The following is a 27,933-nucleotide window of genomic DNA, read 5'->3' as shown; positions in this document are numbered from 1 at the left end:
GCAACATCTGTTACTCTCAGACACACAAAGGCTGGTCTGGATCTATAGGACCCTCATCCTGGAGTCTAGCAAGGGGCCATCACTAGGTACCCCTTCCCACCACCATGAAGGAGTCACACACAAGTGTAAAAGCCACGTTTCTAATTATCCCCCGATGTAACAGACAACACAGAGAACCAAGGCCCGTTAGGGGCCAGTTCCCGATGGTACACACGGCTCCAAGGTGGAGTATGGAATGCAGAGCAGCTGGAGTGATTCTCAGTTTCCGGTTGCAGGGCTTATGTGACAGTCCCAGAGCAGGCTCCCTGAGTATCTTTTCCTGGGAGAGGGCCGTTGAGTCACCAGTGGCTGGAGGCAAGTGGTAGGAGTAGGAACAGCCATGTCCACAGCACTGGAGAATGCTCCCTGAAGAAGCCCAGGGCCAGATTCTCCAAAACGTCTTATTCCAGCCTTCCTCTTTGCCTGCCCCCACCTCTAGGTCCCAGATGGTCTAGAGAGAGGGCAGGTTTCTGGTTAATGACTTCAGGCAAGGGTGGGGGCAGATGAGCTCCACTGGACAAAGACCACCGTGGAACAACCTGCTAGCCCTTCACAAGATGGCAGGTTGGGGGCATGATCCACCAGCAGAAGTGAACCTGGGTCCAATTCTCTGCTCAGGTCCTGGAACGTCGTGGGTCATACTCCATGGGTACAGGTGGACACCCAACCTGTCCACAACCCCCACATAAGAGCCTGGATAAAGGGGCCCCTCCATCCTGCCCACTCAGTCATACTGCTTCTGTTCAAAGACCTTCTTCCCGTCCCTTAGGGAGACAGGCAATGAGATGCCAAGACTCCTGGAACCCAGCGCTTCTTGCACCAACCAGTCTATGGAGCCTGTACAAATGTGAGCATCCCCCCTCCCCCCCAGCAGCCTGAGGCCCAGGATGGTGTGACAAGAATGCAGGCCTGTGCCAGATGGGGCATGTGCCTGGCAGGCCTGCTTGGGCAGGACTGGAAGTGTGTGTGGGGAAAAGCAAGAAATGAGATGCAAGCTGGAGGGTCCCGCCCACATCCAGTGGACAGCCCCCAGGTAGGTCTTCACTGTTGACAAATTGGCTGGTTTCAATCATCTCAGCAAAAAACCTGTATTTGAGTGGCCAATTCCCGAGATCTGGACTGGAGAGAGCAAAGGAGTGTGGCTAGAACTCCCCTGGGAGGGGAAGGGTACTTGCTGCCCCCCTCAGGGGGCTGGCTGGGCCCCCAGCACTCCTGGAAGTGGTGAGCAGAGCTGGCCGCCCGCTCTGGCCTCCGCCCTGGATTCCCCTCATCTAGGCTCAGATCTGTGGTTGGACTTCACCCAGTGGGTCCTCCTCCAAGAAGGCTTGAGGCTGGATCTGTGGGGATGAGACACGCAGTGAGTGGAAGGGGAAAGACCAGGTTTTCCTCCGCTGTTCCATCACTGGTATTACCCAACTGCTGCAGCTCCAGGTACCAGTTGGCTCCTAGGCCTATGGCCTCAGGGAATGGAGGAGGGGCTCAAGCTCAAGTCCTCTGTGTCCCTTTCCCCTTACCCCACCACGTTACTGTTACCTTGAACGGATTGCTTATCCCCACCACGGAACGTAGACTGTTGCTATAGTAACAGAGGAGAAACTGATCTTCAGTCTCCGGGATATCGCTGATGTTAATATAAACCTGGAGGGGAAGGTGGACAGGAATGGGGTCAGTTCCAGGGCCCTGAGTCCCACCCAGCTCTTGGCAACTAGTTATCCAGCAGCCAAGCCCACCTGCTGAGATGCGGAATACCTATCTTAGGAAGGGGGCCGGTACCTGGTTCAACCCGTCGTTGAAGGAAACCTGGTTGTCCCTGACCCAGACATAGGACACGTAGTCATTAATGTGGCGAAACCCCACCTGTGGGAGGGGGGATTGGGCGGTCAGTAGTCTGGGAGGACACAGGACCTACAGCAAATCCTAAGGAGAGGGTGGTCTCATTCCTAGGTTTGGCTATCATACTGTATACCCACCCTCCTCTTCACTGCTAGCCCCTAGATGTTCTTTAGTCTCTGTGTCCAGCTCCCACGAGCCCTCAGGATGGATAAACTAGAAGGGGGGGGGGGGGGGTAGGGGAGGGGGTTGATGGCTTCCCAGCCTCGCCCACCACATCACCTTGTACAGTCCAATCCAGTCCCAGGGGCTGCTGGGGAAGTCTGGGGTGAAAGAGTAGTTGATAAGCAGAGCATTCTCCATGGTCCACAGGCCCTCTGGCATCAGGGAGATCAGTGGGACAGATACCAATGGCTTCAGCTACACACAGGGATAGGAAAGGGGTTGAAAATCCATAGCATCATTCCCTTCTCTGAGATAAATGTCCTTATTGCGCCCTTCCAACGCGTAAGGGTCAGAGGAGGGGCACCGCAGTGGGGGGCATAGAATGCTAGAGAAAGTAGCAGACCTTGGCTGGCCAGCTGGAAGGAGAAAGGACCAAAGGCTTGTCAGGGGTCACTGGTCCTGGCAGGAGGGACAGAGCTGAGGGTCAGGTGGGTAACCAAGCAGAGAGTCCAGTGCTGGGGGGTGAGAGTGGGGGAAATAGCTAACAGGTTTAAGGAGCCAGGTAGCTGTTCTCAGACCTTCGGGGTTCCTGCCCAAAGACCCAAATTCAGTTTTTCAGGGGAAGGGTGCATGTGGTAGGAACAGCTGTAGGTGTGTAGAAAGAACAAATGGTGTAAAGACAGACAAACCAGTGTGAAAAGGTGAGGGCAGTCAGCAGCTCAAAGGTTAACACTGACTTGGTCATTAGATGGCAAAATACAAGGATGGAGGGAGCTCCCTTTGCAACCTGATCCAGATAGGTTCAGACAAAAAGGAAGTCCAACTTCACATAGTAGGTAATAAGCATAATGGAACTCAGCCCCGAGGGACAGTACCAAGAGGAAATGGAAACCTATTCACACAGGGTTTGAGCCGTTTGTGACAGGCAGAGCCATCAACAGCTCCTAAGCGCAGGGACACCTGACCTGGGAGGAAAGGCAATCATGTCTCCCTACAGGTCTCCCCCGGGGGATCTGCTGACATTAGAATCCAGGGCTGGAGGGTTTGGGGATGTGGCCCAGCATGGCTGCTCCTCTGCCAAGTGCTGGGCAGCCCGGAAGTTCACCTCCAAGTCAAAGGTGCCGGTGACAGGTTTATGGTCACTGATGGTGTACATCATGTGGCTCATGTAGCTCCTCAGAGACAGGGAGAGGTGGGGGGCCGGCCGCCTTGGGGTACAGGAGTCAGTGTGGGGCTGCCGCTTCAACCTCCATAGGATACGGTCAGTCCACGCAGGCTTGCGTTTTTTCTCACTGGGGGTGGGAGGAGAGGAAGAACGGGGAGAGAAGAAATGCTATTTTTGTCTTCTTCTCTATTCAATTACTATTTTAAGTAAACATTTTAAGTTTTACTTAAACTTCAATAGCAATAGTTTTCTAGCAATAGATGCAGAACAGTGTCTCGATGGTGAACTCCATCCGACTCTAGGATCAGAGTACAATTGGGGAAGGTTCTGCCCTGTTAAGGTTCCAGGCTGGTGAACACGTGGCAGGCCTGGAGAAGGCATGGAAAGTCCTGGCCCTTTCCCCAGACCTTGCCCTGAGTATCTCCTCCACTTGCCTGTTCTGGAATGACATCCAGTTTTAAAAGGTAAAAAGGCTATGTGCCCTTGGGCAAGTGACCTCATCACTCTAAGCCTTGATTTCTTCGACTCTAAGATGGGTTGATAATAGCACTTACTTCAAAGAATCTTTGTGAAGATTAAATAAATTAAGGTGAGTCAAGGGAGTGGTCAGGAAGTGGCGACTGCCTAAACCACACCTGCTTGGGCCTCCTTGGGCTGTTTCAACTCTTCACTCTTCTGAGGAGTGTTCCGAGGACACGGGAAAGTGGTATTTCCATCCCAGAGACTACAGACACCGAGTCTTGGGACATTCCGTGCCCAACAATGCTTAACACTTGGTAATAAACCACAGGAATGTACCACTATCCCTTTCAAAGCATTCCCCCTCCCCAACTTCCCTCAGAGTTAAGAGCCCAGACTTGCTGTCACGTCAGAATCCTCCCAAGGACTGACCACAGCCTGTCTCTCCTTCCCCCTCGGTTCCTCTTAGCCTGTCTCCCTTTCCTCCTCTTCCAGGCTCTGGTCCAGGCTCATCCCTGGCCACCTGTAGGACTCATTCTTTCAACCAGATTTACTGAGCCCTCATCATGTGCCGGGCCAACTGGGGATCCGAGAAATGAGAACGACCAGGTCCTTGAGCTCGTTTGACAAACAAATGACAAGAAACAAACAGGCAAAATAAATGTGTCCTAATCAAATATTGCATATATTCCCCCGTTTCTAATAATAGTAGAGCTAAGCATGGGGTCCTTCTGTGCATTAGGCACTGTGACAGGTGTCTGGAAGGCTGTTCTAGTCCTTCCAACACTGGAAGAATGTTACAGATCACACTTTTCTCCCTCACAGGACTCTGAAGTTCAGAAAGGTCACCCTGACCAGGTGGAGGCGGGATGCTTGCCAGGTCTGCTGTCTGAAGTCTGCACTCCCTCCACAGCACTCCCGTCTGCTCCAGCCCCGCTGTGGCCAGTCACAGCTGCCAGGACTGCCTCCCAGCCTGTGCTGCAGCGTGCATTACCTGGACGGGCTTCACTCATGCTTTCTGGCTGAATGGTCATGACTGAATAGAAGAACTGTTTCTGGAGATTATTATGTCTTGACTTTCAAAATACTAAAACAAGTAGATCTGCAAGATTCTCTCTGTTTAAGAACCTATAAAACTGCCCAGCTGGTGTGTTTCAGAGGTTGAGTGTCGACCTATGAACTAGGAGGTCACAGTTCAATTCCCAGTCAGGGCACATGCCCTAGTTGTGGGCTCAGTCCCCGGTGGGGGGCGTGCAGAAGGCAGCTGATCAATGATTCTTATCATTGAGGTTTCAATCTCTCTCTCTCTCCCTCTCCCTTCCGCTCTGAAATCAATTAGATGACTTCCTAGTGTCTCACTGAACTCCGGACACAAGTCTTGACTAGACTGATCATAATGCCCTCTGCTCATTGCCGAGTGGAGAGCTGACTGGGTTCATGTAACACAAGCCTCCTGCAATCCCGGACTTGACCAGGATTTCCCGCCCTCAGCCCTTTCACCCGCCCTGTAATGGAGCTGACCTCGGTTCTCATTACATCTTGGCTCCAGGACACTACCGTGGCTGAGCAAAGCTCTCCCATGCCCAGCATACAACTCGCTCCGTTACTTTGCACAGCTGGGTCAGGCTCCACTCAAGGTGCCTCTCGTCAGTGCTGCTGACCGACCAGAATGCCTGTCCTTCTTCCTGCCAAACTCTGCTGCCTTCTTGACAACTCAGATGGATCCTCCCTCGCCACAGCTTCCACCTCCTTCCGCACTTCCGCATAGAGTTTGGGAACCTTCAGTCTGCCAACACGTGGACTTGATAGTGTTTATTTGGGTCTCTTGCTATGGGAGGGTCCCTCTACTTGACTGGCTGCTCCTTAAACACTGTGTCTTTCCATTTCATCTTTTCGGACCCCCAATTTAAACATATGCCAGGCACCATGCTACATCCCAGGAAGGGTCATAAGTCAGATCCTATCTTTGCACTCTGAGCACTCACAGTACAGTCAGAAAGGCACACAGTGTCTTAAAAGGAGCATGGAAAGCATAAGGCTTTCGGCAGCGTAAGGGCAGGAGAGAACTCTCAGGGAGACGGGGAGTGGTCAGGGAAGGCTTCCTATAGAGATGATGATTGAACTGGTTCTCAGAATGAACGCCGGTCTGATTAGATAGGAATGTTTCTGCTCCCTAATGGGGCTCAGGCCCTGGCCACAGGGGAACTCCTATAATGTCCTCCCACCCTTTCCTGGAGTCACACAGATTCAAGTTCAAACTCTTGCTCAATCACTTACTGTTACCATCCTACTTGAGTATTCCAAGACTCAGTTTCCCTATTTGTAAGAAGTCAGTAACAACAGTTCGCCTAATGAGGATACGGTAGGAATTAAGTGATGCAATCAAAGGTGCGTCATGTCAAGCACAATGTGGACTGTATCTCTGCTGTGGAAATAAGTATCTCCTCCTCCTCTCTACCCAATCTCAGTCCCTGCCAACTGCAGCCCAGACCCAGCTGTCTGCAATAACTTCCGTTCAGTCTCCGGGTGGTTCCCCTACCATACCTGGGGGTGGGGGCGAAGGGACACCTGGCTACCTGGCCCGTGAGCAGCTCTTTCCTGATGGCAAGGGAGGTTTAGAGTCAATTGGAGGAGGGTCTCACCAAGGCCTCAGAATTCCCAGGGTTCTCTTTTCCAATGGATGGTGGGGAGACTGGCAGTCTCCCTAAGCTGTGACCTGGGCCAGCTGAGACTGCCCTCTTACCTCCTTTCTGGCCTGCTTGACTGCCTTGGCTCAACCCTGTTCGTGTCCATGCCTTCTTCTTGTGTGCACTGCCCAGGCCACGACCCCATTCTGTCTTGCTCCACAGTCCTGAAATGGCTCCCCATTTCTTGGCAGGGACACTGGCTCTGCCTTGCCACTGCTAGCTCTGGGCCAGCAGATCTACCTCTCGCCCTGGCCTGGATGTGGAGATCCCTATTCACCCCTAAATCCAAGAGGCCTGGGGTGCTCTGGAGGATCTCCTATCTCCCTCAAAAAACAGTCCTGATAGGAGAAATAAATGAAGAAGCTGTTCCAAGTGAAACACAAAACCTCGTAACATGTAAGGGGTTCTTCTTTTTCTTTCCCTGCCCTAAGTTGGACAGGGACCTCTTGCCAGAACTGCGTTTGGCCCTTTCCCTAAGCCTAAGGTTTTGGTGGTGACCTGGCCCCTTCTCAGCTTCTTAGAAAGGTTTTCAGTAAAATGATCGGGTAGTTCAGCTGGTTAGACCGTAGTCCCAATACACCAAGGTTGTGGGTTTGATCTGTGGTCAGGGCACATACAAGAAGCAACCAATGAATGCATAAATGAGTGGAACAACAAATCGATGCTTCTCTCTCTCCCTTTCTCTCTCAAATCAATAAATGAAAATTTGTAAAAAAAACTATAAAGATTTTTGCCCTGGCCAGTTTTGCTCAGTGGATAGAGCGTTGGCCTGCGGACTGAAGGGTCCCAGGTTCGATTCTAGTCAAGGGCACATGCCTGGGTTGGAGGCTCAATCCCAAGTGTGGAGTGTGCAGGAGGCAGCCCATCAATGATTCTCTCCCATCACTGATGTTTCTCTCTCTCTCTTCCTCTCTGAAATCAATAAAAATATAAAACAAAACAAAATAAAAAAACTATGAAGATTTTAAAAAACAACTATCATCCAAATACATAAATCTGAAAATAATGACAGCAGTTATCACAGTGCTCACTGGGTGCCAGGCACTAGGCTATACATATGCAAGGTCTCATCCAATCCTCAACCAAGGTGGGCACTGTTAGCACCCCCACTTTATAGATGACAAAATCGAGCCTTAGATACCTTGGCCAACGTCATGCACTGATGCAGAGCTGTGCTTCTAACTACTAGATGCGCTGTCTCTATATTCCCCCCCATAAAATTCTCCAGTGATGACTACTACTACTCCTTCCTAATAGTACCTGACCACCCACAGCTAGGGCAGGGGTACTTAATACCAGTAACTGGCTGAGCCAAGCCCCCCTCTGGGGAGGACCAGAAAGCCCTGGGGAGTCAGGGCAGGGGTTCCCAGAATACTGAAAAGCAGCCACTCGTAAGTCAGGAACCAGCTGCCTCCTCTTCTTCTCTGGCCCCACCTGCCCTGCTAACCACCCGTCCTGGACAGCACTGGCTCCCCCGCCTGCTTTCTCTGAGGACAATCTGGGACAGCTCCCACAGCCAATGCCTCAGAGAGGGTGAGAGGCACCATTCCTGAGAGATGACGGCTGGATCTAACCCTGCTTCCCTAATATTTCTACTCTGAGGCACTCCCAGTGTCACTAGGGCCAGCACAGTCTGACTTCCCAGGCTCCCCATTTCCTCCTCACGGGCTAATTCCAGAACCAAGGTAGGCTGGTCCTCTACTGCCGGAGCCCCCTCACCTGGTGTCATAGTTGTTGGAGTTCTTATCAAACTTGTAGGTGGGCGGGAAGAGCAGGGGGCCCTCCTGGAACTCCCGGAGCAGTGTGTCGTATCTCTTGGCAATGCTGAGCTGCAGAGAAAGGCACAGTCCCATTTCCCAACGGTCCTGACCCCACGGCCAGCACCACACTCCATGGAAGGGGTCAGCCATAAGGTGAGGTAAGAGTCAAGCAATGCCACCTTGCTTCCCACAGCCCCAGTGGCCGCCTGCGCATCCCACCCACACCTCCAGAACAGCTGAATCCTTTGCACACATTACCCCGCAGTCCCAGGGGAGGCAGCTGCCTGCCACTTCCCAGTCCTTGGACTAGAGCAGCGGTTGCCAACAGGTGGTCCGCAGACCACTGGTGGTCTGTGAGGTCCAAAAGGTCGGCAACTGCTGGACTAGAGGGACTAAGCTTTAGATTCCATCTCTCTGGGAGCCACTAGCATGTATCAGAGGGGAGGCTGGGGTAGCCGGGTCCCCAAACGGGCCGTATCTCATCCTCTAGGAGGCAAGCCAGCCTGGGAATGGGAACGACGACAGGGATGCAAGAAGGTCGGTGCTCAACAAGCCAAAGACCTTCTTTCTTCCTGTGATAAAGCACACCCCTTAGCTATATCCTGGTTCCTGCAAAAGGAGACCAGGCTGCCCCACCCCACCCCACCCCCACCCCCAGTGTGAAGCCCTGTTAGAATCCTCCCTGCCTGGGCAGAGGGATTTCAGGGGACTGGGAAAGGAGAAAAGCACGAGGGAACCTGAGCAATGCTCCCCACATTTCAAGTTGGACCTCCACCCTGGGCTCAGATCATCCCCCTGGAACCCCCTGGTACCTGATCCTTCTCCCACAGGTCACTGTAGCACTGACTTTTCACGGCTTCCCGAACAAAGTGCAACCCAAAGTCCTCGATCCGAAAGTTCATGTCTCCGAACCAGATAATGAGGCTTCAGAAAGAAAAGGCAGCTGAGGTTTGTGATGAGGACAGAGAAGGGAGGAGCAACAGATGGCTCAAGCCTGCTCCCTCCAGGGGCTGCAGGCGAGAAGTCAGTGCTGGGTGAGCACTAGGTGAAGACCAGGGCATAGGCCCAACAGGACTGTGCTTATGGCTCCTACCCCATCTTTTAAGGTGAGGAGACCAGCTCCCAGGGCAAGTGGCAAATACAAGCAGGATCTGCCCCTCCCGCAACCGGCCACTGGGCAAGGCTGAGAACCAGCCCTTTGGACCACCCCAGGAACCACGGTTCTGGACCAGGGGTGTTCGGAAGTGTCCAGGGCTTCCAGGCAGGACAGAGGGGCCAGGGAAGGGGAAGGGGCCCCAGACCTCAGGCAGGCAAAGCTGGATAAGAGAGCAGATGGGTGTCAGGGCGAGGCTGGGAGAAGAGCACACGTTGCCTCTGGCTGGGCAGCAGCGATGTGGCAGAGGACGCGGGCCTGGGCTGTGTGGGAGACAGGGCGGGGCGGCAGTTTGCAACTGCATGCTCACTCATGGTCCAGGATGTTGGGGATATCAGGTCCCTCAAAATTCTGCATCTCCAGGATCCAGTCAAAATGCTCCAGCCGCTGGTCATTGTTGGCCAGGTGCGGGGGTAGGTGGCAGTTGATGATGCTGACATAATAGCCATAAAACTTCAGGCAGATGTTGACGCCCCCTTTGTTCCCCTGGTAGGACAAGTGGGTAGAAGAGTTGGGAGCTGCTCTGGGTAGGAAATACCTCTCTTTTCCCATCATAGACCCAAGGGGAGATGGTCACTCCTCCCACAGGCTTTCCTAGGGCCAGACATTCAGCTTCCCAGGGCGAGCTCTCCATCCACAGAGCCCAGCTCACCCGGCCTGAGGTCTCAGGATACCAAGACCCCGGAGGCAGGAGCGTGGGTATGCAGGGCACTATACTGGGCAGAATGCCAAGATTCATTTTATCCCTTTTTCCATTTGTCCAGCTCTAAGGCCCCAGCCCTTCCCAGGCCAGGAGGCCTCCCAGTTCATGGCCCAGATAAGACTCCGTCCTTACCCAGTACCCGAAGAGGCCAGTGGGCGTGGACTTAGCAGAGAGGATCTGGATAAAGGGCAAATGCTGATACTTGGCAAAGACCAGTAAGAGGAGCCCCTGCATGCGGACAGAGGAGACCTGCAGGACAGGGGAGGGTAATGGTCATTCACTTCCCTGCACAGGCCACGTGTGTCCCTGCCGGACGCCGTGCTACAGATGCCCTCCCCCGGGCTACGGTATCTCAGTTCAAGTCTCCGAGTTTCACTCCCTTTAGCTGCCAAATGATGCATTGTGGGAGTTGAGCAAGTTTATTTCTGTTCCTGGACCTGGAGGTTGAGGACAGAGGAGGCAAGGCTGCCAAGGCACCATGCCATCAGGTGGGCAGCGACTCTTCAGTCCCAGCCCCAGGCATGCCTCGGCGCTCCTCTCACCGATGCCCTCCTAAGGTCCTCTGGGTACTCTTGGGCCACCACCCCTGTGGGCCAGGGCCTCAGAGAGGAATGCAGCTATGCAGGGTAGTGGCTAAGGGCACTGACTTTCAAATCCTGGCTCGGGTTCTTAGTATTTGATACTGGACAAGTCTCTCAGCCTATTATCTCACTGAGAGAGCAGGAATCTATCTCACAGATACTGGAAGAATGAACTGGCAGCTATTATGTTTTGGTTTAAGGATTCTTTATTTTTTTATTTATATGTTTTCTTGATTTTTTACAGAGAGGAAGGGAGAGGGATAGAGAGTTAAACCATCGATGAGAGAGAAACATCGACCAGCTGCCTCCTGCACACCTCCCACTGGGGGTGTGCCCGCAACCAAGGTACATGCTCTTGACCGGAATCGAACCTGGGACCCTTCAGTCTGCAGGCCGACACTCTATCCACTGAGCCAAACCGGTTAGGGCTTGGTTTAAGGATTCTTAAAAGTAAATACAGCCCGCCAAGACTGGTTTGGCTCGGTGGATAGAGCGTCGGCCTGCAGACTGAAAGGTCCCGGGTTCGAATCCGGTCAGGGGCACATGCTCGGGTTGTGGGCTCGAGCCCCAGTAGTGGAAGTGCAAGAGACAACCGATCAATGATTGATTCTCTCTCATCATTGATGTTTCAATCTCTCTCCCCCTCTCCCTTACTCTCTGAAATCAATTAAAAAAAAAAAAAGTAAATACAGGGAAGGAACATGAGAGAGCCTTCCAGGGTCCTGGAAATGTTGTAACATGGATGTATATACAGATAAAAATCCATGAAACCGTACAGTTACTTTCTGCATACGTTATAGCTCAGTGACAAAAATTAACACATATGGTGGGCAGTTGGATGTTCACAAAAGCAACATCGAGGGGATGACAGTGAGTACAAAAGACGCCTTCGCAGGTAGGGAAGAAGAGCTACTGACGCGTCCTATCCAACTCTATAAGGGTCCACTGTCCGTTTTTCAGATGAATGACCCAGGCTCAAGGAGACTATGTAACCAGCAGGACCGCCTGGATAACAACATCAAAGAACCAGGACTGCGAAAACGCTTGCTGCCTGTGGCAAGAGGTGGGCTGGGCATGAGAACGGGCCTTAGCTAGTGACCCGCTATCTCAGCTTCAGGCTGTCTACATCCACCACTCAAGTAGCTGTTTCCGGAGCCTGAGGTGCAGAGGCCAAGGAGGAAATCCCCGGGTGGGGAGTGTGTACTGGGGCCTTCCAGGAATTATGAAACTTGATCCCGCAGGCCAGGAGCTCTGGCACAGTGGAGGAGTCAAAGCAGGGGGAACCCCAAACCCCGGACCGAGTGAAGGAGGCGTGAGAACCTAGGGTTGAGCCCTGATTGCTACAACTGTGACCACAGCTCTTCCCTCCATCCCCAGTCTTGGTTTCTACTCTTCACATGCACATACGGTAATGAAAGTAGGGGAAGGGCTAGACTATGAGGGACTGACTCCCAAGGGAACGAATAAAGATTCAGGGAGAGTTTCAAGTTTAATCCTCACTAAGAGCTGACTTGGGCACCAGTCCACTTTGTGAAGGAGCAGGGAAGTGGAGGGGTGGGGGCGGGGTGGGGCAGGAAAGCCTCAGACGGGGTGAAAGGGTGGGGCTGTGAGGAAAGGCAGATTTGCAGGGGAAGTTCCAATTGGAGGAAATGAAGTGGGCAGGGCTAAGGAAGGGCCTAGAAAGGAGGTGACTGCGAGTCCTGCAGCCAGCAAAGGGGGCAGCCCCAGGCTTCTCAACCTACTCCTGTCCAAGGAACAGGCTGCAAGCGGGGCTCACCCCTTCACCTCAATTCTTGGCTGGGGGTAGGAGGGTCCTCTGATTTGGGTGCCAGGCCCCGAGGCCGGCCTCCCAACCTTGGGAGGTGGCAGGGGTGGGATGGGTTGTATCCCTGCCACAAGCTGAGCTAATTTCCTTGGCTCAATTCCATTCTACCAATCCCTTGCCAGTTAGCTGAGGTGCAGGAGGCCTCGTCTTGGGAAGAAAGTGGGTGGTGAGAGAAGTGGTTCTGCCTTCTGAGAGGATCTAGCTCCATGTCTGCAGGAAGTGGCCTGAGTTTAACCTGGAGGGAGCCAAAGGCTCGGGGCTGGTATTTTCTAGCCTGTCTGAGGACCAAATCATGAAGTATTTCCTCCTTGGGCTCTGCCCTCCTTGGGAGGAGTCACAGCTCTTGCTTCAGCACCCTTAAGCAAATGAGGGTAACAATTAATTCTAAAGAAATCCAGTCACCCAGCGAAGGGAATAGGGCAATCCTGGTATTTTCATGAAGCACTGCATTAGGGGCTTTGAATGGGAGTGTGTTTCATCCCTCAGCGATGCAAGTCAGAAAGGTGATGATCAGAAATCTAGAGCCTTCCTGTGGATTCTCCTATGGTCTAAGAGATAATGGCCCGCCATGACCGGTTTGGCTCAGTGGATAGAGCGTCGGCCTGCGGACTCAAGGGTCCCAGGTTCGATTCCAGTCAAGGGCATGTACCTTGGATGCGGGTACATCCCCAGTAGGGGGTGTGCAGGAGGCAGCTGATCGATGTTTCTCTCTCATCGATGTTTCTAACTTTCTATCCCTCTCCCTTCCTCTCTGTAAAAAATCAATAAAATATATTTTAAAAAAGGTACTGGCCCTTCAGACTGACAACCCTTTTCCTCCACACCTACCTCCCCTTTCCTAACCTCTGGGCTCCTGAGAATTTGAGGTGCATGACCCCTATAATCGAAGGATACTCTATACCAACAGTTTAGCCATAGACAGGACACCTGTCAGCCTGGAGCCCAACCAGTATAGCAATATAGTAGTTAAGAATATGGGTTATGCCCTGGCCGGGTGGCTCAGCAGATCATAGCGTTGTAGATTGCAGGTTCAATTCCTGGCCAGGGCACATACCTAGGTTTTGGGTTTGATTCCCAGCTGGGGTGCGTATGGGAGGCAACTGCTTGATGTTTCTCTCTCACATCTATGTTTTTCTCTCTCACACTTCCTCTAAAAAAAAAAAAAAAAACACCAAAAAATTGATAATTAAAACACACACACACACACACAAAACCCCATATCATTGGGTGAGGATTAAAAAAAAAAAAAGAGCCCTAGCTGGTTTTTCTCAGTGGTTAGAATGTCGGTTTTCGGACTGAAGGGTCTCAGGTTCGATTTTGGTCAAGAGCATGTACCTCGGTTGCAGACTCTATCCCCAGCCCTGGTTCAGGGCATGTGCGGAAGGCAACCAAACGATGTATCTCACATTGATGTTTCTCTCCCCCCCTCCCTTCCATTCTCTCTAAAAAATCAATGGGAAGAAAATATCCTTAGGTGAAGATTAACAACGACAACAAAAGAATCCCTTCCTCTCTGAAATCAATAAAAATATATTTAAAAAACCAACAATCCTGGATTCAAACTCCAGAGAGCCTGTATGACTTCTGAATCTTTTTTTTTTTTTTAAAATATATTTTATTGATTTTTTACAGAGAGGAAGGGAGAGAGATAGAGAGTTAGAAACATCGACCAGCTGCCTCCTGCACATCTCCCACTGGGGATGTGCCCGCAACTCAGGTACATGCCCCTGACCGGAATTGAACCTGGGACCTTTCAGTCCGCAGGCCGACGCTCTATCCACTGAGCCAAACCGGTTTCGGCGACTTCTGAATCTTGATGTAATCTGTAAAATACCTGTATTTCAAGAGTTAAAATTTAAAAATAATGTAATAAAGAGCTTATTTATAATGTCTATCATCAAGTAAGAATCTGATAGATGGTAGCAATTGTTATTATACTCAGAGATTGCAAGCTAGCCGTCTGAGGAGAGATTGGCTAGGGATGGGGCGGCCACCGAGGTGTTCATAAGCCCTACTGCACCTCCCCAAGGAATTCTCCCAACTGAAAAACATCAAGGTATAAACTAACCCCTGGGGTCCCAGCTCAGCGCCAGCTCCTACAGGCAGGAGCCCCCGGGAACAGGGTGTAACTGAGGCTGAGGCCTTTAAATAAATGGGAAACAACATGAAAGCCTGAGTGGGAGGTTAAAGGACTGGGGGTTAGTGACAAGAGGTAAGACACATTTCCCAGGTGCCCATGAACTTGACAATTACCTTGACGAAGCTGAGAGGGGAAAGCACATTCATGAAGAAACTGCTCCATGGGTCTTCAAAGGCAGTGTCAGAAAGGAGGCTCATGATCCCACGGTTCATTTCCTGCAAACTGCCCACCCCAGGTCAGAGGCTCTCCCCCTGGCCTGGAGGGTCCTGCCTCTACCACAGACCATTAATGCTGCCCTCAGCGGACTTTCAAGCGTTGGGTTCTCAAGACTGCGCTCTCTCCCTCCCCTGGCTCTTGACTGCCAACCCCTTGCCATTGCTGACCCAGGACAAGAGACTCTGACTGGCCCTGATGCAGGCTGAAAGCTCCTAACCTTCAGACTCCAGGGAGAGGGAGGACAGATTACAGCAGGTCCCCAGGGAGACAACAGGACTGGCCAGGCTTACCTGACCTCAGATAGAGGGACAGGTGAAGGGGCCCTGCAGACACCTACCCAATGACATACATGTCCAGATTCGGGTCCTGCTTGTCCAGCTGAAGGAGATGATCAAGGTCTAGAGGGGGTGCGGCAGAGGCCACATTCCATGTCACGACATGTAGGCTGTGGGAGGGATGAAAGGTGACGTCACGGAGGAAGGAGGACAGCGCACGTCCAGGTCACACAGAAGGGCGTGTAGGCCTGCTCATGGACGCACCACAGCCCACTACAATCATGATGAGAAACATGACTTTCTGCATCTGGTGGTGGGGATCGAGGCGCTGAACTACAAGCCCTCCATCTACACTGTTGTTCCCTGAAGCAGGAAATTCCCACCCTGGATGGGCTCCTCCATGCAGGCCCACAGCTGCCCACATCTGGCAGCACTGGTGCCGCTGACACTAGGAGAGCTGAAGGGGTAGACAGTCGGGAATTTATTAATTTCACCAGCTATTCACTCTGCAGCAATCATCTATGGCTCGGTCAGCAACTTTCCACTCCCCAGTCTTTAATCCAGCTCCCAAGACCACCAGAAAGATTCTGGAGGTTCAGCTTTCACCTTATGAGAGACCTCAGCACAAGAAAAGGAGACTTAAAAAATAACAGAGATAACACCATGTTCCCTTCCTCACTCCTTCCTGTGGTTGTGATCCCTGGAGCAAAACTACTTCTGCCAGCATTTAAGAACGTCTAAGGAGCCCTAGCTTGTTTGGGTCAGTGGGTAGAGTGTCGGCCTGCGGACTGAAGGGTACCCAGTTCGATTCCAGTCAAGGGCACATACCGGGTTTTGGGGCCCGATCCCCAGTGGGGGACATGCAGGAGGCAGCCAATTAATGATTCTCTCTCATCATTGATGTTTCTATCTCTCGTTCCCTCTCCTTTTCCTCTCTGAAATCAATTAAAAAAAAAAAAGCCTAAGGAGAAGATTCGAAATAACAGCTTTCTCAGCATCTCAAACGTCTATCGTCTTTTGGGGAAAGTAATCAGTTGGATAATATTTTCCATCTCAGCTTCGTATGGGCCTAGGCCCTAGGGAAACAACAGAACAGCAGGTCTCAGGGGAAGGAGAGACTTGAAGATAACAAGGGAATAGTTACAGCAGCACTCCGAGGAAGCCCGTGTGCTGCGTCCAGAGCGGGCAGTGGCTGCAGAACCTGTGGAGAGCAAGGGCAGCCACAAGCCTCAGGGGAGTCCTAGGGACGTCCTGAAGAGGACCTGCAGCAGCTGATCTAGAATGCGAGAGGGTTACAAAAGGGTAGGATTCCCAAAACGTCTCCCCTCCACCAGGCCCTGTTCTTAGAGGTTCATGTTGTAAAAAGCACGACTTGAAGAAATTCTTGGCCGGCGGAAACAACTTCCTGCCCCTTCCCTTGAACATCAACAAAACAACACAAAAAACCTCTTCCCAGGCACAAGAGTGTGTGCTTCGTTCGTTCGTTTGCGATCTATCTCCCCCTGCTGTCCAACGGAGGATTCAGACAGGCAGCCCTTTTATCCCAAGGCTCCTTGTTTTCCCAGGGACCTGCTCTAAGTGAATGGGGAGCAAAGTCGGGATTTCTTGCCCAAATTCTCAAGTCGACGATTAGCAGCAAATCCTCGCATCGTGACCTGCACTAAGTAAGTTGGCGATTAGCGTTCAAGAGCAAGCATGGGACCAGGCTATAGGATCTTAATTAACTGCACGCATTTGTTTTCGGGTTTTAGGAGCTCACCACGGGATCAGGCTGCCCCATGATGTAAGTGCCGATTAAAAGTAAGAACAGTTTCTACTCTAGAGCTGAGGAGAGTGCCTTGTTATGTCTCTAACTTCCAACAGCGCACCCTGCCTTCTCCAGGAGCCAAATGGGCAAATAGCTCGGCGGCTTGCGTTTGGAAGGGGCGTGGGGCTCGGACTTAACATAGCCCGCTGGACAGTGGGATCGTTTGGGAGAAACTCCGAGTTAGAAGCAGCCCTGTAGGCCCGGTCCCGTCTCTCCCAGACTGGTTCTCCCCAGATCCGCAGCCCCAATTGGGTCAGAAGCAGTCAGTGATCCAGCTCGGAGCAGGGCCTTCCTCACCTGAGCTTCCTGTCTCTCGGTTCGGCTGGCTTCAGTGGGTTCACAGTCTCCATCGTCCCCCCGCGGAGACCCGGCCGGCTCGCCCCAGCGGGTCCAGGGCCGATCAGCGCTCCTTGGGCCGCAGGTCCGGGCCGGCGCGGGCTCGCCGGATTGTTTTCTTCCGGATTCGGGACCTCCGCCTCGGCTCCCGTAAGGGGCGGGGCTTGAGCGCTCGGACTCTGGGTGGTGCGGCCGGGGAAGAGGCGGCGCTCCCCACAGGCGCGCAAAGGTGAAAGGCTGAGAGGACGGGAGCTTAGGGACCCGGGACGCGAGGGGCGTGTCCTCCTGTCGTCAGAACCCGACGTCACACTGCCCGCCCGGCGTGCGGGGCGTGGCTGCCCGGGCGTCCCCACCGCCGCCACTCGCCCCCAGGATCCTACGGCTCCCAGAGTGCTCCGCGCGAGGCCGGCCGGGGGGCCGTCTTCCGGCGGAGCCGTCGCCACCCGCCTGAGCGTCTCGGGCCCCAGCCGGTTTCACTAGCACCGAGTCTGAGGTCGGTGGCTTCCGCGCTGCCCCGCCCCCGCCCCACTTTCCGACGCCCTGAGGCCCGAAGCCGCTGCTCTCGGCAGTTCTGCCGGTAACCCAGCCCCCCCCAGGTGATCTTTCTCGGCGGTCTTTGGGCTCCTCCCTTCTTAGTTCTCCACGCCGTGTAAATTGTTCGTTTTTCGCGCTTCAGACCCATAGATTACCTATTACACACTGGGCATGGGGGTTCTTGGACTCAGAAAAGTCGCCGTCAACGAAGGAAACACAAGTCACTGCCTCTATTTTACGACCAAACGAGAAATTATGATTTACTTTGTTAAAGATTAACTGATTTCTTTAAAGTCACTGGTTGTTTTTTGGGGGTGGCGGGGGTGGGGAGGGCAGTGCATGGGATTCCTTTGAGGATCTGATGAGAGCCGTGACTTCACCAAGAAAAATTCAGTTTTACAAACAAGCCTCATGAGGGTCACGGACCCGGAAGCAAAGTTAAGAATTATTTTAAATATACATTTTGTTTGGTAGGATGGGAAGAACAGGGAGATGTGAAGAGGGGATATAAAAGCAAAAATAACTGCCGGTAGGAAATGGCCAAATGACTTTCCGATATGTGATGTTTGCGTAAGTAAAATAACAAGGGGGTGGTTTAATTTACTGAAGTACACCTGCAAAAATTTTCAGAGATACCTGGTACCTTTCCTAACCCTTCCCTGGCAAAATGGGTGACATCAGCAGGAGTTTGAGGATATGTAAGCTGTAAACGGACATAAGGACATCACCAATAAGTTCGACTCCGTGAAGCTCTGTCTAGGATTTTATTAGACTGCTTTCCCCCCAATATACCTGTATTGGAAGATTGAGACAAAAAGGCACAAACTCACATTAAATAAAGTAATCTAATCAGGTCTACAAAGTGTATTTTGTAAAAGAAGTAGCACTAGAAACCAACCAAAATAAGTCAGGGAGTCCCGGTAGGGACTGTAAGAGAACTTGGGAAGATCCACGCCTGCCCACAATACTGACCTGTCCCTGACCTCTCTCTCTGAGAAGGGCAGAGCCCAGCGCCCCTCCCACAGAGGCACTGCTGCTTCCAGCCGGGCTGTGACCCTGGAAACGAAAGGAAGCAGCTGATCTGAAGGGGCGGGGCACATCCTCAGGCACTACCCTGGAGCTGAGTCTTTCATCATAAGCCCCTCTGAGGACTAGCCACTTTGGGGGGATGTGAAGAGGGAAGGGGGATACTTAGAAGACTACACTGTTGCCCAGCAGCAACACTATCTGTGGGGATGGAATAGACGGGAGAAATCCCTCCTTATGCTTATATGGGCTGCAGCCCCAGACCTAACCGACTCCAGGAAATTCTAGCTCAGCTCATGTGGATGCTTATTTACTGGGCAACAGGTGAAGGTGGGAGGAGCCAGAGAAAAGGCAGATAAAGAGTGAGTCCCCACCAGAGCTGGAGTGATATGTGTGAATCTCAGAGAAGAGCAGAAGGAAGAAGACTAACACTGACCCTCAAACCACCTAAACAACTGCTTAGAATATTACCAGTTGTTTCTCCCAGGATAACCCACATCTGGACTTCACTTAATTGATGAAGAAGGGGGAATGTTAAGCACAAATATAATTATAGCTAATGCAGTGCTTATAGGAGAACATTCACATTTTTCTCCAACAGGAACGCCTCTTCAATTTTTCCAGTCAAAATAAATGCTACTAGCAGTTGGGATGTTAATAACCAACTGAACTGCACACCAACTTCCTTACTACTATAGACCCCACAAGGTGAGGACACTAAAAGGAAGGTGTAACAGGCCTCGATGAAGGTCAGAGCTAACCATTCTGAGGAGTCTGAGTCTGTCCACCTTTGCCCCAGGAGGGCCACAGGGAAGCATCCTTCAGGATGTCACGGGTGCAGTCCTGTGAGAGACTCCCTTATTGCACTTAGAAATAAGGCAAAACAAATGAACAAAAATTTGAGGATAAATTTTCCCATCCCACTTCTCTCCCAACAGAGATTTGGTTTCTCTCATTAGCAGCTGTGCCCAGGCTAGCATGGGCTTGGATCACTATACACTTGGCCAACATTACTTCACAGGGTTTGGGAAGTGTTAGGTGACACCACAGCTATCTCAGATTCTCCCATGGGGAAGGCATACCCAGGTTCTGCCAAGTTGTAGGAAAGTCTGAAGCGCTCAGTGGCTTTTTTTTCCCCTGGAACCTGGACACCCTCACTGGCCTACTTTGGTAGAGTTCTGTACTGTGGTCACTACTTGCTTTTGATTGTCCAGGACAGAACTCAGCTTGGGGGCAGGATGAACTGAGTTCTTGATTCCCAAGTCCTTTCCAGCAACTGGAGACAAGAGGGAACATGTTCGGCTGGGAAGAAGCTATTTGCATGCTCATTTTGTGCAGCATGAAAAGATCAGGACTCTTGTGTCCTGACCAGCCTCAAAGACAAGAGGACAAGAATCTAAGAAAGCACAGAAAAAAGAGGATTATTGCTGAGTGACAGCACCAGCCCAAATGGGAAGAGGAGCATGGACATACAGAGCTCCTCAGGGGGCAGACTAGTATATATAGGGCAGGCTCGATTCTAAGGGTCACACTGGACAGGCCCCTCCAGGTGGAGAGCTGGCCCTGGCATATCTGCAGAGACAAAGACAGAGTGGGCAACAGGCAGGCTGAGAACCCATAGGTATTTCTAAGACTACTGACCAGAGGTGCAGTGCCTGGGGCAGGGGTTATTTGTATTTGTTAAATTTTCAAAGCAGAGGCTGGCTGGGCCTTGGGTATTTCTTTGGTGCTTAGAGCACTCTAACAATGGGTTACTGGGAGCAGAGGTCAGAGTTATGAAGCTACATTGCTGTTCTGTGGAACTAGGGGGAAAACTATTTCTGACTCATCCCCAGGTGAGCACTCAAAATTGCAAAGATCTGTTTAGGAAGCAAAATACCTCAGTTTATCCCAAGGCTGAAAACAAACAAACTTAAATCGATTAAATCACCACATCACAAAAGGCAGCTATTTTGAAAGACTAACAATGTCACTTGAAAATAAAGGGGGGGGGGGGGCACACAGAAATGGATTGAGAACACAATGGCTGGAGAGGGAGGAGCTGTAAATACAGCAACCTCCACGCCACATATCTCAGAGGAGCAGGCTCCTGCACACACGGGCTTCATAATACCAGAGGGTCTATTTGTTCACAATATTCAAGGGCGTCTAGAATTAGCTATAGTAAGGGATCGAAAGTTGCCTGAAGAATGGGCACAGAAAGGCTGCGTCCGAAGATGGCCTGTCACTCGGGAGGGTGGAGCTGCTGGGCCTTCCTGTTGACCACTGTCTTGCAAAACTAGAAGAGAAATACAATTATTAAGGAAGCAACAAAGGAAAACAAACACTGTAAATCATTGATTGGGGAATTTCAAAAGGAAGAAGGTTGCCAGTTGGTGTGGTGGGGGCTAGAGGGAGAGACAGAAATAAGGTTCAAGTAGTGACTGAGAAGCTGACACTGTAACAATCCACTTAATCCTACTCTGATCTCCCAGTTCTCATGCTGACACACGTGTCAGGGAGAGAGGTTTGCATCACTACCGGCATCCCTCCCACCCCAGGCCTCCTAGTGCTAGGGGACAGCCAGTTTTTATTTGATAAAATGATCTCTCAGAGACTGATGGAGAACAAGGCCAGGTTTTGTGTGTGTGTGTGTGTGTGGTATTTTTTTTTAAAATATATTTTTATTGATTTCAGAGAGGAAGGGAGAGGGAGAGACAGAAACATCAATAATAAGAGAGAATCATTGATCAGCTGCCTCCTCTCCACACCCCCTACTGGGAAGTGAGCCCGAAACCCAGGCATGTGCCCTTGACTGGAATCGAACCCGGGACCATCCAGTCCATAGGCCGATGCTCTATCCACTGAGCAAAACCAGCCAGGGCTGTGTGGTATTTTTTATATATATATATATATATATATATATATATATATATATATATATTGTTTTCAGAGAGGAAGGGAGAGGGAGAGATAGATGGAAACATCAATGCTGAGAGAAAAATCATTGATTGGCTGCCTCCTATACAACCCCTACTGGGGATGGATCCTGAAACCTGGGCATGTGCCCTGAACAAGAATCAAACTGTGATCTCCTGGTTCATGGGTCAATACTCAACTACAAGGTCAGGTTTTTCATTCCATGACCAAACCCACTCTGAGCTGCTAGAAAAGCAGGTCTGGGTATGTGTAGGGCACTGGGAGCAATTAGAAGGAAGGGAATTAGGGGAGAGTAACAATATGAAACAAGGGACATCCCATTCTGGTCCTACAGCGTGGGCAGAAATACTCTCCACGCTTTTGAAAGATGCTACCTCTGATGAGGACAGCTACTTAGTATGGGATCAGGGGGTCTAAGGAAGGAAATAAAGCACCAGACACAACAATGAACACCAACAAACTTTCGGGGTGGGGTGGGCAGGGGATGCTATCAGATGGGAGTTAGGAACTGCTCTGGCACTGGGTGAGGGTGGGGGGTAAAGAGAGTGCCCTAGAATGCTAGCTTCAACTTGAAATGGCTCCAGTTAGGAGAGGAAGAGTAATTAGTTTCAGAGAAGCTTCAATTCTGCACCCACCGCCCCCATCCCATCCTCACTACCCTGTCTGTCTCTTTCTGGATAGTTCTTTGTCCCTGAAATGTACCAACAATCATAATTTCTTTCAGTGGAAGTCCAAAAGCATGACAAGCCTGTGACAGTCATCATGATTCCTAGAGAGTAGGATGAAGAATGAAATTGGTTTTCTGACTCCATAGTGAGCCGCTGAGGCCTTGAGGACCCAAACTGATTTTAGCACCTATGACATACACAGTGAGAAACTGGGTACATACAGTGCAGAAGGGAGTGGAGTGGCTTTAGTCATCTGCTGTCATTCCTTTCACTGGGTCCTTTTGTCTCATCTGAAACAGAAAAAGCAACAAAAATTGAAGCCTCTTGCTGCTGATAGAACTCCACCACAGATACATCCTGCCAATAGATAGTCAATCAGAAGAATAGAGTTCTGCATACATAGAGCCAAAGCTAACACATGTTATCTATTATTTCTTTGTTCCAAATGCTGTTCTGTAGCATTTGTACATACACAAGCTCTGAAGAATCTGAACTTTTAAGCTACAGTCCTCCTCAGAGTTACGTTTTATTCACTAAAACTTTAATACCGACACATACTGCAGGGATTCTACCTCAGTAGTGGTAGTTCTCCACTGGGAAACATCCTCAAAATATATTTCCTGCCACATTTCAAACCCATGTTTTGTGTTCACACACACCCCTGCACCCCCGTATGTCCATGTGGAACATGGGCATGGTAAAAAAAAATTCTCCTGGTCCTCCCCAATGTAGGTAAGAGTTTCCTCAAACATGGTAAAAACTAGAGGCCCGATGCGCGAAATTCATGCAAGGGGCTCAGCCCTCGCAGCCGCGGCTTCATCTGGAAGGTTGTTCAGCTGTCCGGTCTAATTAGCATATTATGCTTTTATTATTATAGATAATTGCCTGGGTTACTTGTAGATTCTTGGGTCCTAGACCTGATAAATCAGGACCTAAAGGAGATGGACCATAAGTGAGTCATAAAATCAATCAATCTGACAAGCCTCACTTCTCATAGCCCACAGCAAAGATCCTCTGCTCCGAACAGGAAAGTCTATTTTCAGACACACCTCTGAGTAGGCTCTTAACTATACCTAGAAAGCCTGTTTTCTGTAGATTTTGCTCAAAACTCACTTTCCTGAATAATATCTTTAAATTATTATTGTTCCTGTAACTTTAGTTGTCCAAATTAATAACTGTTACTATATTACTTCCTAAGGGTTCAACGAATTCAAGAGTTTCCAACATGACAGATCTGTGAAAGATAAGGACACTGTCATATTTTTAAAAAGACAAAAACTTGCCCCCTGTGGGATAGGTAGGAATTGGGGGTATTTTGTATGAACATAATATGTACGGTAGATATAGAAATAAATATAAATGTAAAAGTTCCCTAGCTCTGTCCTATGAGAAGGCCTGGGAGCACCAACACCCCAATAGTAATGAGCACACCTAGCAGCCACACACCTCCCTCCACTAAAAGGAACCAGGGCTTCTTGGAGATATGGCTGATTCTAGGGTTGAGTCATGGAAAGAACAAGACCAGCCTGGGACACCCTGTTGTGCTTCAGGTGAACAAAGGTAAGTAACCTCACCAGTAACTAGACAGAAGGATAGAATACAATGAAAAGAACACCAAATCTTTGACATTCTGGCCTAAAAGACATAAACTGGGTCTAATCATGCATAATCACTGGACAAAGCCAAATTGAGAGACATTCACAAAATGACTAGCCTATAACCCTAAAAAATGTTAAGGTCATAGATGCCCAGGAAAAATAGGAATATCAGTAGGTTGAAAGAGACTAGAAGGCTGCAGTGTGTGGTCCTGGGTTGTATCCTTTCCTTTAAAGCAGGGGTGGCCCTTTTTCTGCCAAGGGCCATTTGGATATTTATAACATCATTCGCAGGCCATACAAAATTATCAACTTAAAAATTAGCCTGGCCTGGCCGCTGTGGCTCAGTGGTTGAGCATGAACCAAGAGGTCACCGGTTTGATTCCCAGTCAGGGCACATGCCCAGGTTGCGGGCTCAATCCTCAGTGGGGTGCATGCAGGAGGCAGCCAATTGATGTTTCTCTCTTAGCAATGTTTCTATTTCTCCAGCCTTCTCCCTTTCTCTCTAAAATAAAATCAATAAAAACATTAAAAAAAAATGAGCCTGCTATATTTGGTGAAACATCTAACTCATCCTTAATACCTTGGCAGGGCCAGACCACATGATTTCACGGGCCTAATATGGCCAGATGTTCCCCACCCCTGCTTTAAAGGAATGGAGTCTCTGGATAAAGGAGTATTATATTCTTGCCATCTTCTAGAAGTCTGAAATTATTTAAAAAGTTTTAAAAAGACAAAAATGTGGCCTGGCCAGCATGCTCAGTGGTTAACTGTTGACCTATGAACCAGGAGGTCACGGTTTGATTCTTGTGAGGGCACATGCCTGGGTTGTGAGCTCAATTCCCAGTGTGGGGCGTGCAGGAGGCAGCCAATCAATGATACCCTCTTTTTTTATATACATATTTTACTGATTTTTTACAGAGAGGAAGGGAGAGGGATATAGAGTTAGAAACATCGATGAGAGAGAAGCATCGATCAGCTGCCTCCTGCACACCCCCTACTGGGGATGTGCTCGCAACCAAGGTACATGCCCTTGACCGGAATCGAACCCGGGACCCTTGAGTCCGCAGGCTGATGCTCTATCCACTGAGCCAAACCAGTCAGGGCCAATAATACCCTCTTTTCATTGATGTTTCTATCTTTCCTTCTCCCTTCCTCTCTAAAATCAATAATAAAAAAACAAACACATGCTTATTAAATGTCAGCTCATTAAAGATCACATACATTTTCAATAATTAGACAAGTAATTTAATATCATGGGAGCAAAGTTCCTTGGGCCTCACCTAGATCCCTGTATACCGTGAGAGTTCAATGCTAATGCAGACCCAGGTCCTGTTTTCCTACTGCTTGAAATAAGATGCAACTTCCCATCAGGGAACCTGATAGTTTCCCCTACTCTCAGAGACAAGGTGCCCCACCAGGGTGCCACTGAAATAAAAATGCATTATTTTATGCTTACTAGAGGCCCGGTGCATGACATTTGTGCACTGGGGCGGCGGGGGGGGGGGAGTGGGGTGGGTAGGGCGGGGTGGTGTCCCTCAGCCTGATCTGAGCCCTCTCGCAGTCCGGGGCTCTTGCAGTCCAGGACCCCTCGCACCTTACCACCCGCCTGCAGTGGAGGTGGGAGAGACTCTGCCACTGCCACTGTGCTTGCCAGCTGTGAGCCCAGCTTCTGGCTGAGCGGTGCTCCACCTGTGGGAGCACACTGACCACCAGGGGGCAGCTCCTGCATTGAGCATCTGCCCCCTGGTGGTCAGTGCATCGTCATAGTGACCAGTCATAATGGTCACTTAGGCTTTTATATATATATAGATGCCTTAAGAATGCTTATTTCGTGACATGAGAGATTTTATCTGAAGTTTGTAGTATTCCTTAGATCAAGCCACTGTACTACACACACACACACACACACACACACACATTTGAGAAACATGAAAATAGAAACTTCTACTTGCCCAACCAACCCCCCCCCCCCCCCCCCCCGCCAGTGGTTTCCTCTAGGAATGAGGCCAGGGGTTGGAGGAAAGGGACTTTAATTTATCTATTTTATTTACTTATATGTACTTGTATTTTTAAATATTTTCTAGATCTTTTGAAAATTGCTTTTAACATTATGAAACACTCCTTTGACCTAAAAAATAGTAAAAGTTTTCTGATGTTGCACTATAGTTTTGCAAGATACTGCCATTGGAAGAAACAGAATTCTCTTATTTCTTATAATTGGCATGTGAATATTACACTTATCTCAAAACAAAAAGTTGTTAAAAAACAAAGCTAGTTTAAAAAACATACACACACATCAGTTTAAGACCCTGAAAAGTAACCATGAGCCAATTAGCATTCCCTACGGAACACAGATATGAGGCACATGTGGAATTGTTTTAGAATCTGTTTAGAAAGCCTCTCTATAAATAGGTTCAGCCCTTTGGGAAAGCAAGTTGGCAATAAATAGCAAGAGTCTTATAATTCCATTTGTAGGAATTTATTCTGAGGAAATATCCTAATTACCAAAAAACAAAACGAAACAAAACAAAACAAAAAACTGCACAAAAATGTTCACCATAGCATTATTTACAACAGTGAGAACCTGTAAACAACACGAAGGAAAATTTAAATAGGGTAAATGACAGAGAACAGAGTAACATGTATGTTGCAGTCAGAAAGATGCATGTAAAGTAGTTTTTTAGTGGGAAAATGCTTCATTATAATGTTCAGAAAAAAGTAAGATAACCACCTGGCACATGTAATACAATCATAACTAAATAAGTGTGTAGAAATCCCTGGGCTGGCAGCTTGGTTGGCACGTCATCCTGATACACCAAGGTTGTGAGTTCGATCCCTGGTCAGGGCACATACAAGAATCAACCAATGTATGCACAAATAAGTGGAACAACAAAATCGATAGCTCTCTCTCTCTCACTCTCTCTCATAAAATTTTTTAAAGTGTGTAGAAAATCTTAGAAATGCAGGAAAATGTTTCCAGTGGTTGTCTTTAAATGCTGAGTACAGTGATTTTTTTTCTTTCTACTTTTCACAAAAATATTTAATGCCTATATATTACCTTAATATTGAAAAGTGAAACTGCATTTTAAAAGAAAATAAAGCTACTCCCATATTTCAAGATGTTGTGGAGTGTTCTGGGTGGTCTGCCCTGGGGTCAGCCATTGCCAGGCAGGTCAGAGGGAATTTAGATTCCACAGAACAGTAGCGTCTTCCACATGTAGAGGTCCCTCACCCTCAAAGTCCTAGTTCTGTCTCCTACAGACACGATGGGACTCTTGGATTCTAATCTTCCGTGGCCCAGCAGGTGAGCTAGGTACCAAGTGGTTTCCGTCTATCAGCCTAACCCTCAGAACTTATACAGGACGGGACAAAAGTAGGTTTACATTTGTGAGTAGGTTGGAGTTGTGATACATGAAACATGGAGATTATCCTTGTATTACTAATTGTATTATTTGCCACAGGAACAACCATAAACCAACTTTTGCCCCACCCTGTATTTACCACAATTCCAAACTGGAAACTAGGTGTAGTGTTCTGCAAGGCACTTCACTGCATAGGGACCCTTATATATTCTCTGGGTAAGCAACCCAGAGTTTAAAACTTAAAATCTAAACCTGATGGTGGTCCCTCAGTCAAAAAGCCATAGGATGAAGCAAGGGCCCTCTGCGCTAAGATTCAGGTGATGTGAAAGGGACAGGCACATTCACATGCAAGCACATGAATTGGGAGATGGACTACAGGGAGGCTCAGAGACAGCCCCCAAGGGGGACCAGAAGGACCAAATCCAGAAGGGAAAGATTATGGAGGAATCAGAAGACTCATGGAGTTGATGAGGACTTAGAGAGGAAGGCCCACAGGGAAGGCTGGGAGAAAAATTGTGGCAGAATCTGATTTTCTTTTAGTAATTAAAAAAAATTACTTATTGATTTTAGAAAGAGAGGAAGGGACAGAGAGAAAAACATCGATTTGTTGTTCCACTTATTTATGCATTCATTGGTTGATTTAAAAAAATATTTTATTGATTTCAGAGAGGGAGAGAGAGATAGA

The 27,933-nt window shown here is 49.5% G+C and overlaps 2 protein-coding genes across 4 annotated transcripts in view; both read right to left on the bottom strand.

The window, feature by feature from the left end:
* Positions 1-126: 126 nt before the first annotated feature.
* On the bottom strand, positions 127-17,311 carry INPP5K (inositol polyphosphate-5-phosphatase K). 3 transcript variants are annotated; one of them, XM_070393020.1, is made up of 12 exons: positions 17,103-17,311; positions 15,061-15,168; positions 14,621-14,729; positions 10,094-10,210; positions 9,569-9,744; positions 8,918-9,029; positions 8,065-8,174; positions 3,140-3,326; positions 2,152-2,289; positions 1,813-1,896; positions 1,573-1,677; positions 127-1,376 (listed from the first exon to the last, which is right to left on the bottom strand). In XM_070393020.1, exons 1-12 carry the CDS (start codon positions 17,153-17,155, stop codon positions 1,317-1,319), a joined length of 1,359 nt encoding a protein of 452 aa, XP_070249121.1. In that variant the 5' UTR covers positions 17,156-17,311; the 3' UTR covers positions 127-1,316. The 3 variants fall into 3 exon arrangements, with proteins under 3 accessions (XP_070249121.1, XP_070249122.1, XP_070249123.1); XM_070393021.1 differs by lacking the exon at positions 10,094-10,210 and having other exon boundaries at positions 17,103-17,310; XM_070393022.1 differs by lacking the exon at positions 17,103-17,311 and having other exon boundaries at positions 14,621-14,722; positions 15,061-15,146.
* Positions 17,312-18,425: 1,114 nt separating this feature from the next.
* PITPNA (phosphatidylinositol transfer protein alpha) overlaps positions 18,426-27,933 on the bottom strand; it is a 40,869-nt gene continuing 31,361 nt past the window's right edge. Inside the window, exons 11-12 of the mRNA XM_070394942.1 lie at positions 22,510-22,578; positions 18,426-20,979 (exon numbers count right to left, since the gene is read on the bottom strand). Of these exons, the coding sequence (XP_070251043.1) occupies positions 22,534-22,578 (45 nt within the window). The 3' untranslated portion in view covers positions 18,426-20,979; positions 22,510-22,533. The remainder of the gene's footprint in view (positions 20,980-22,509; positions 22,579-27,933) is intronic.

Source organism: Myotis yumanensis, unplaced genomic scaffold (assembly GCF_028538775.1).
Source record: "Myotis yumanensis isolate MYYU_CA2020_CCGP unplaced genomic scaffold, mMyoYum1.0.hap1 SCAF_16, whole genome shotgun sequence".
Lineage (NCBI taxonomy): Eukaryota > Metazoa > Chordata > Mammalia > Chiroptera > Vespertilionidae > Myotis > Myotis yumanensis.
The sequence above is the reverse complement of the archived record's forward strand: the minus strand, read 5'-3'. Positions and strand labels throughout refer to the sequence as shown.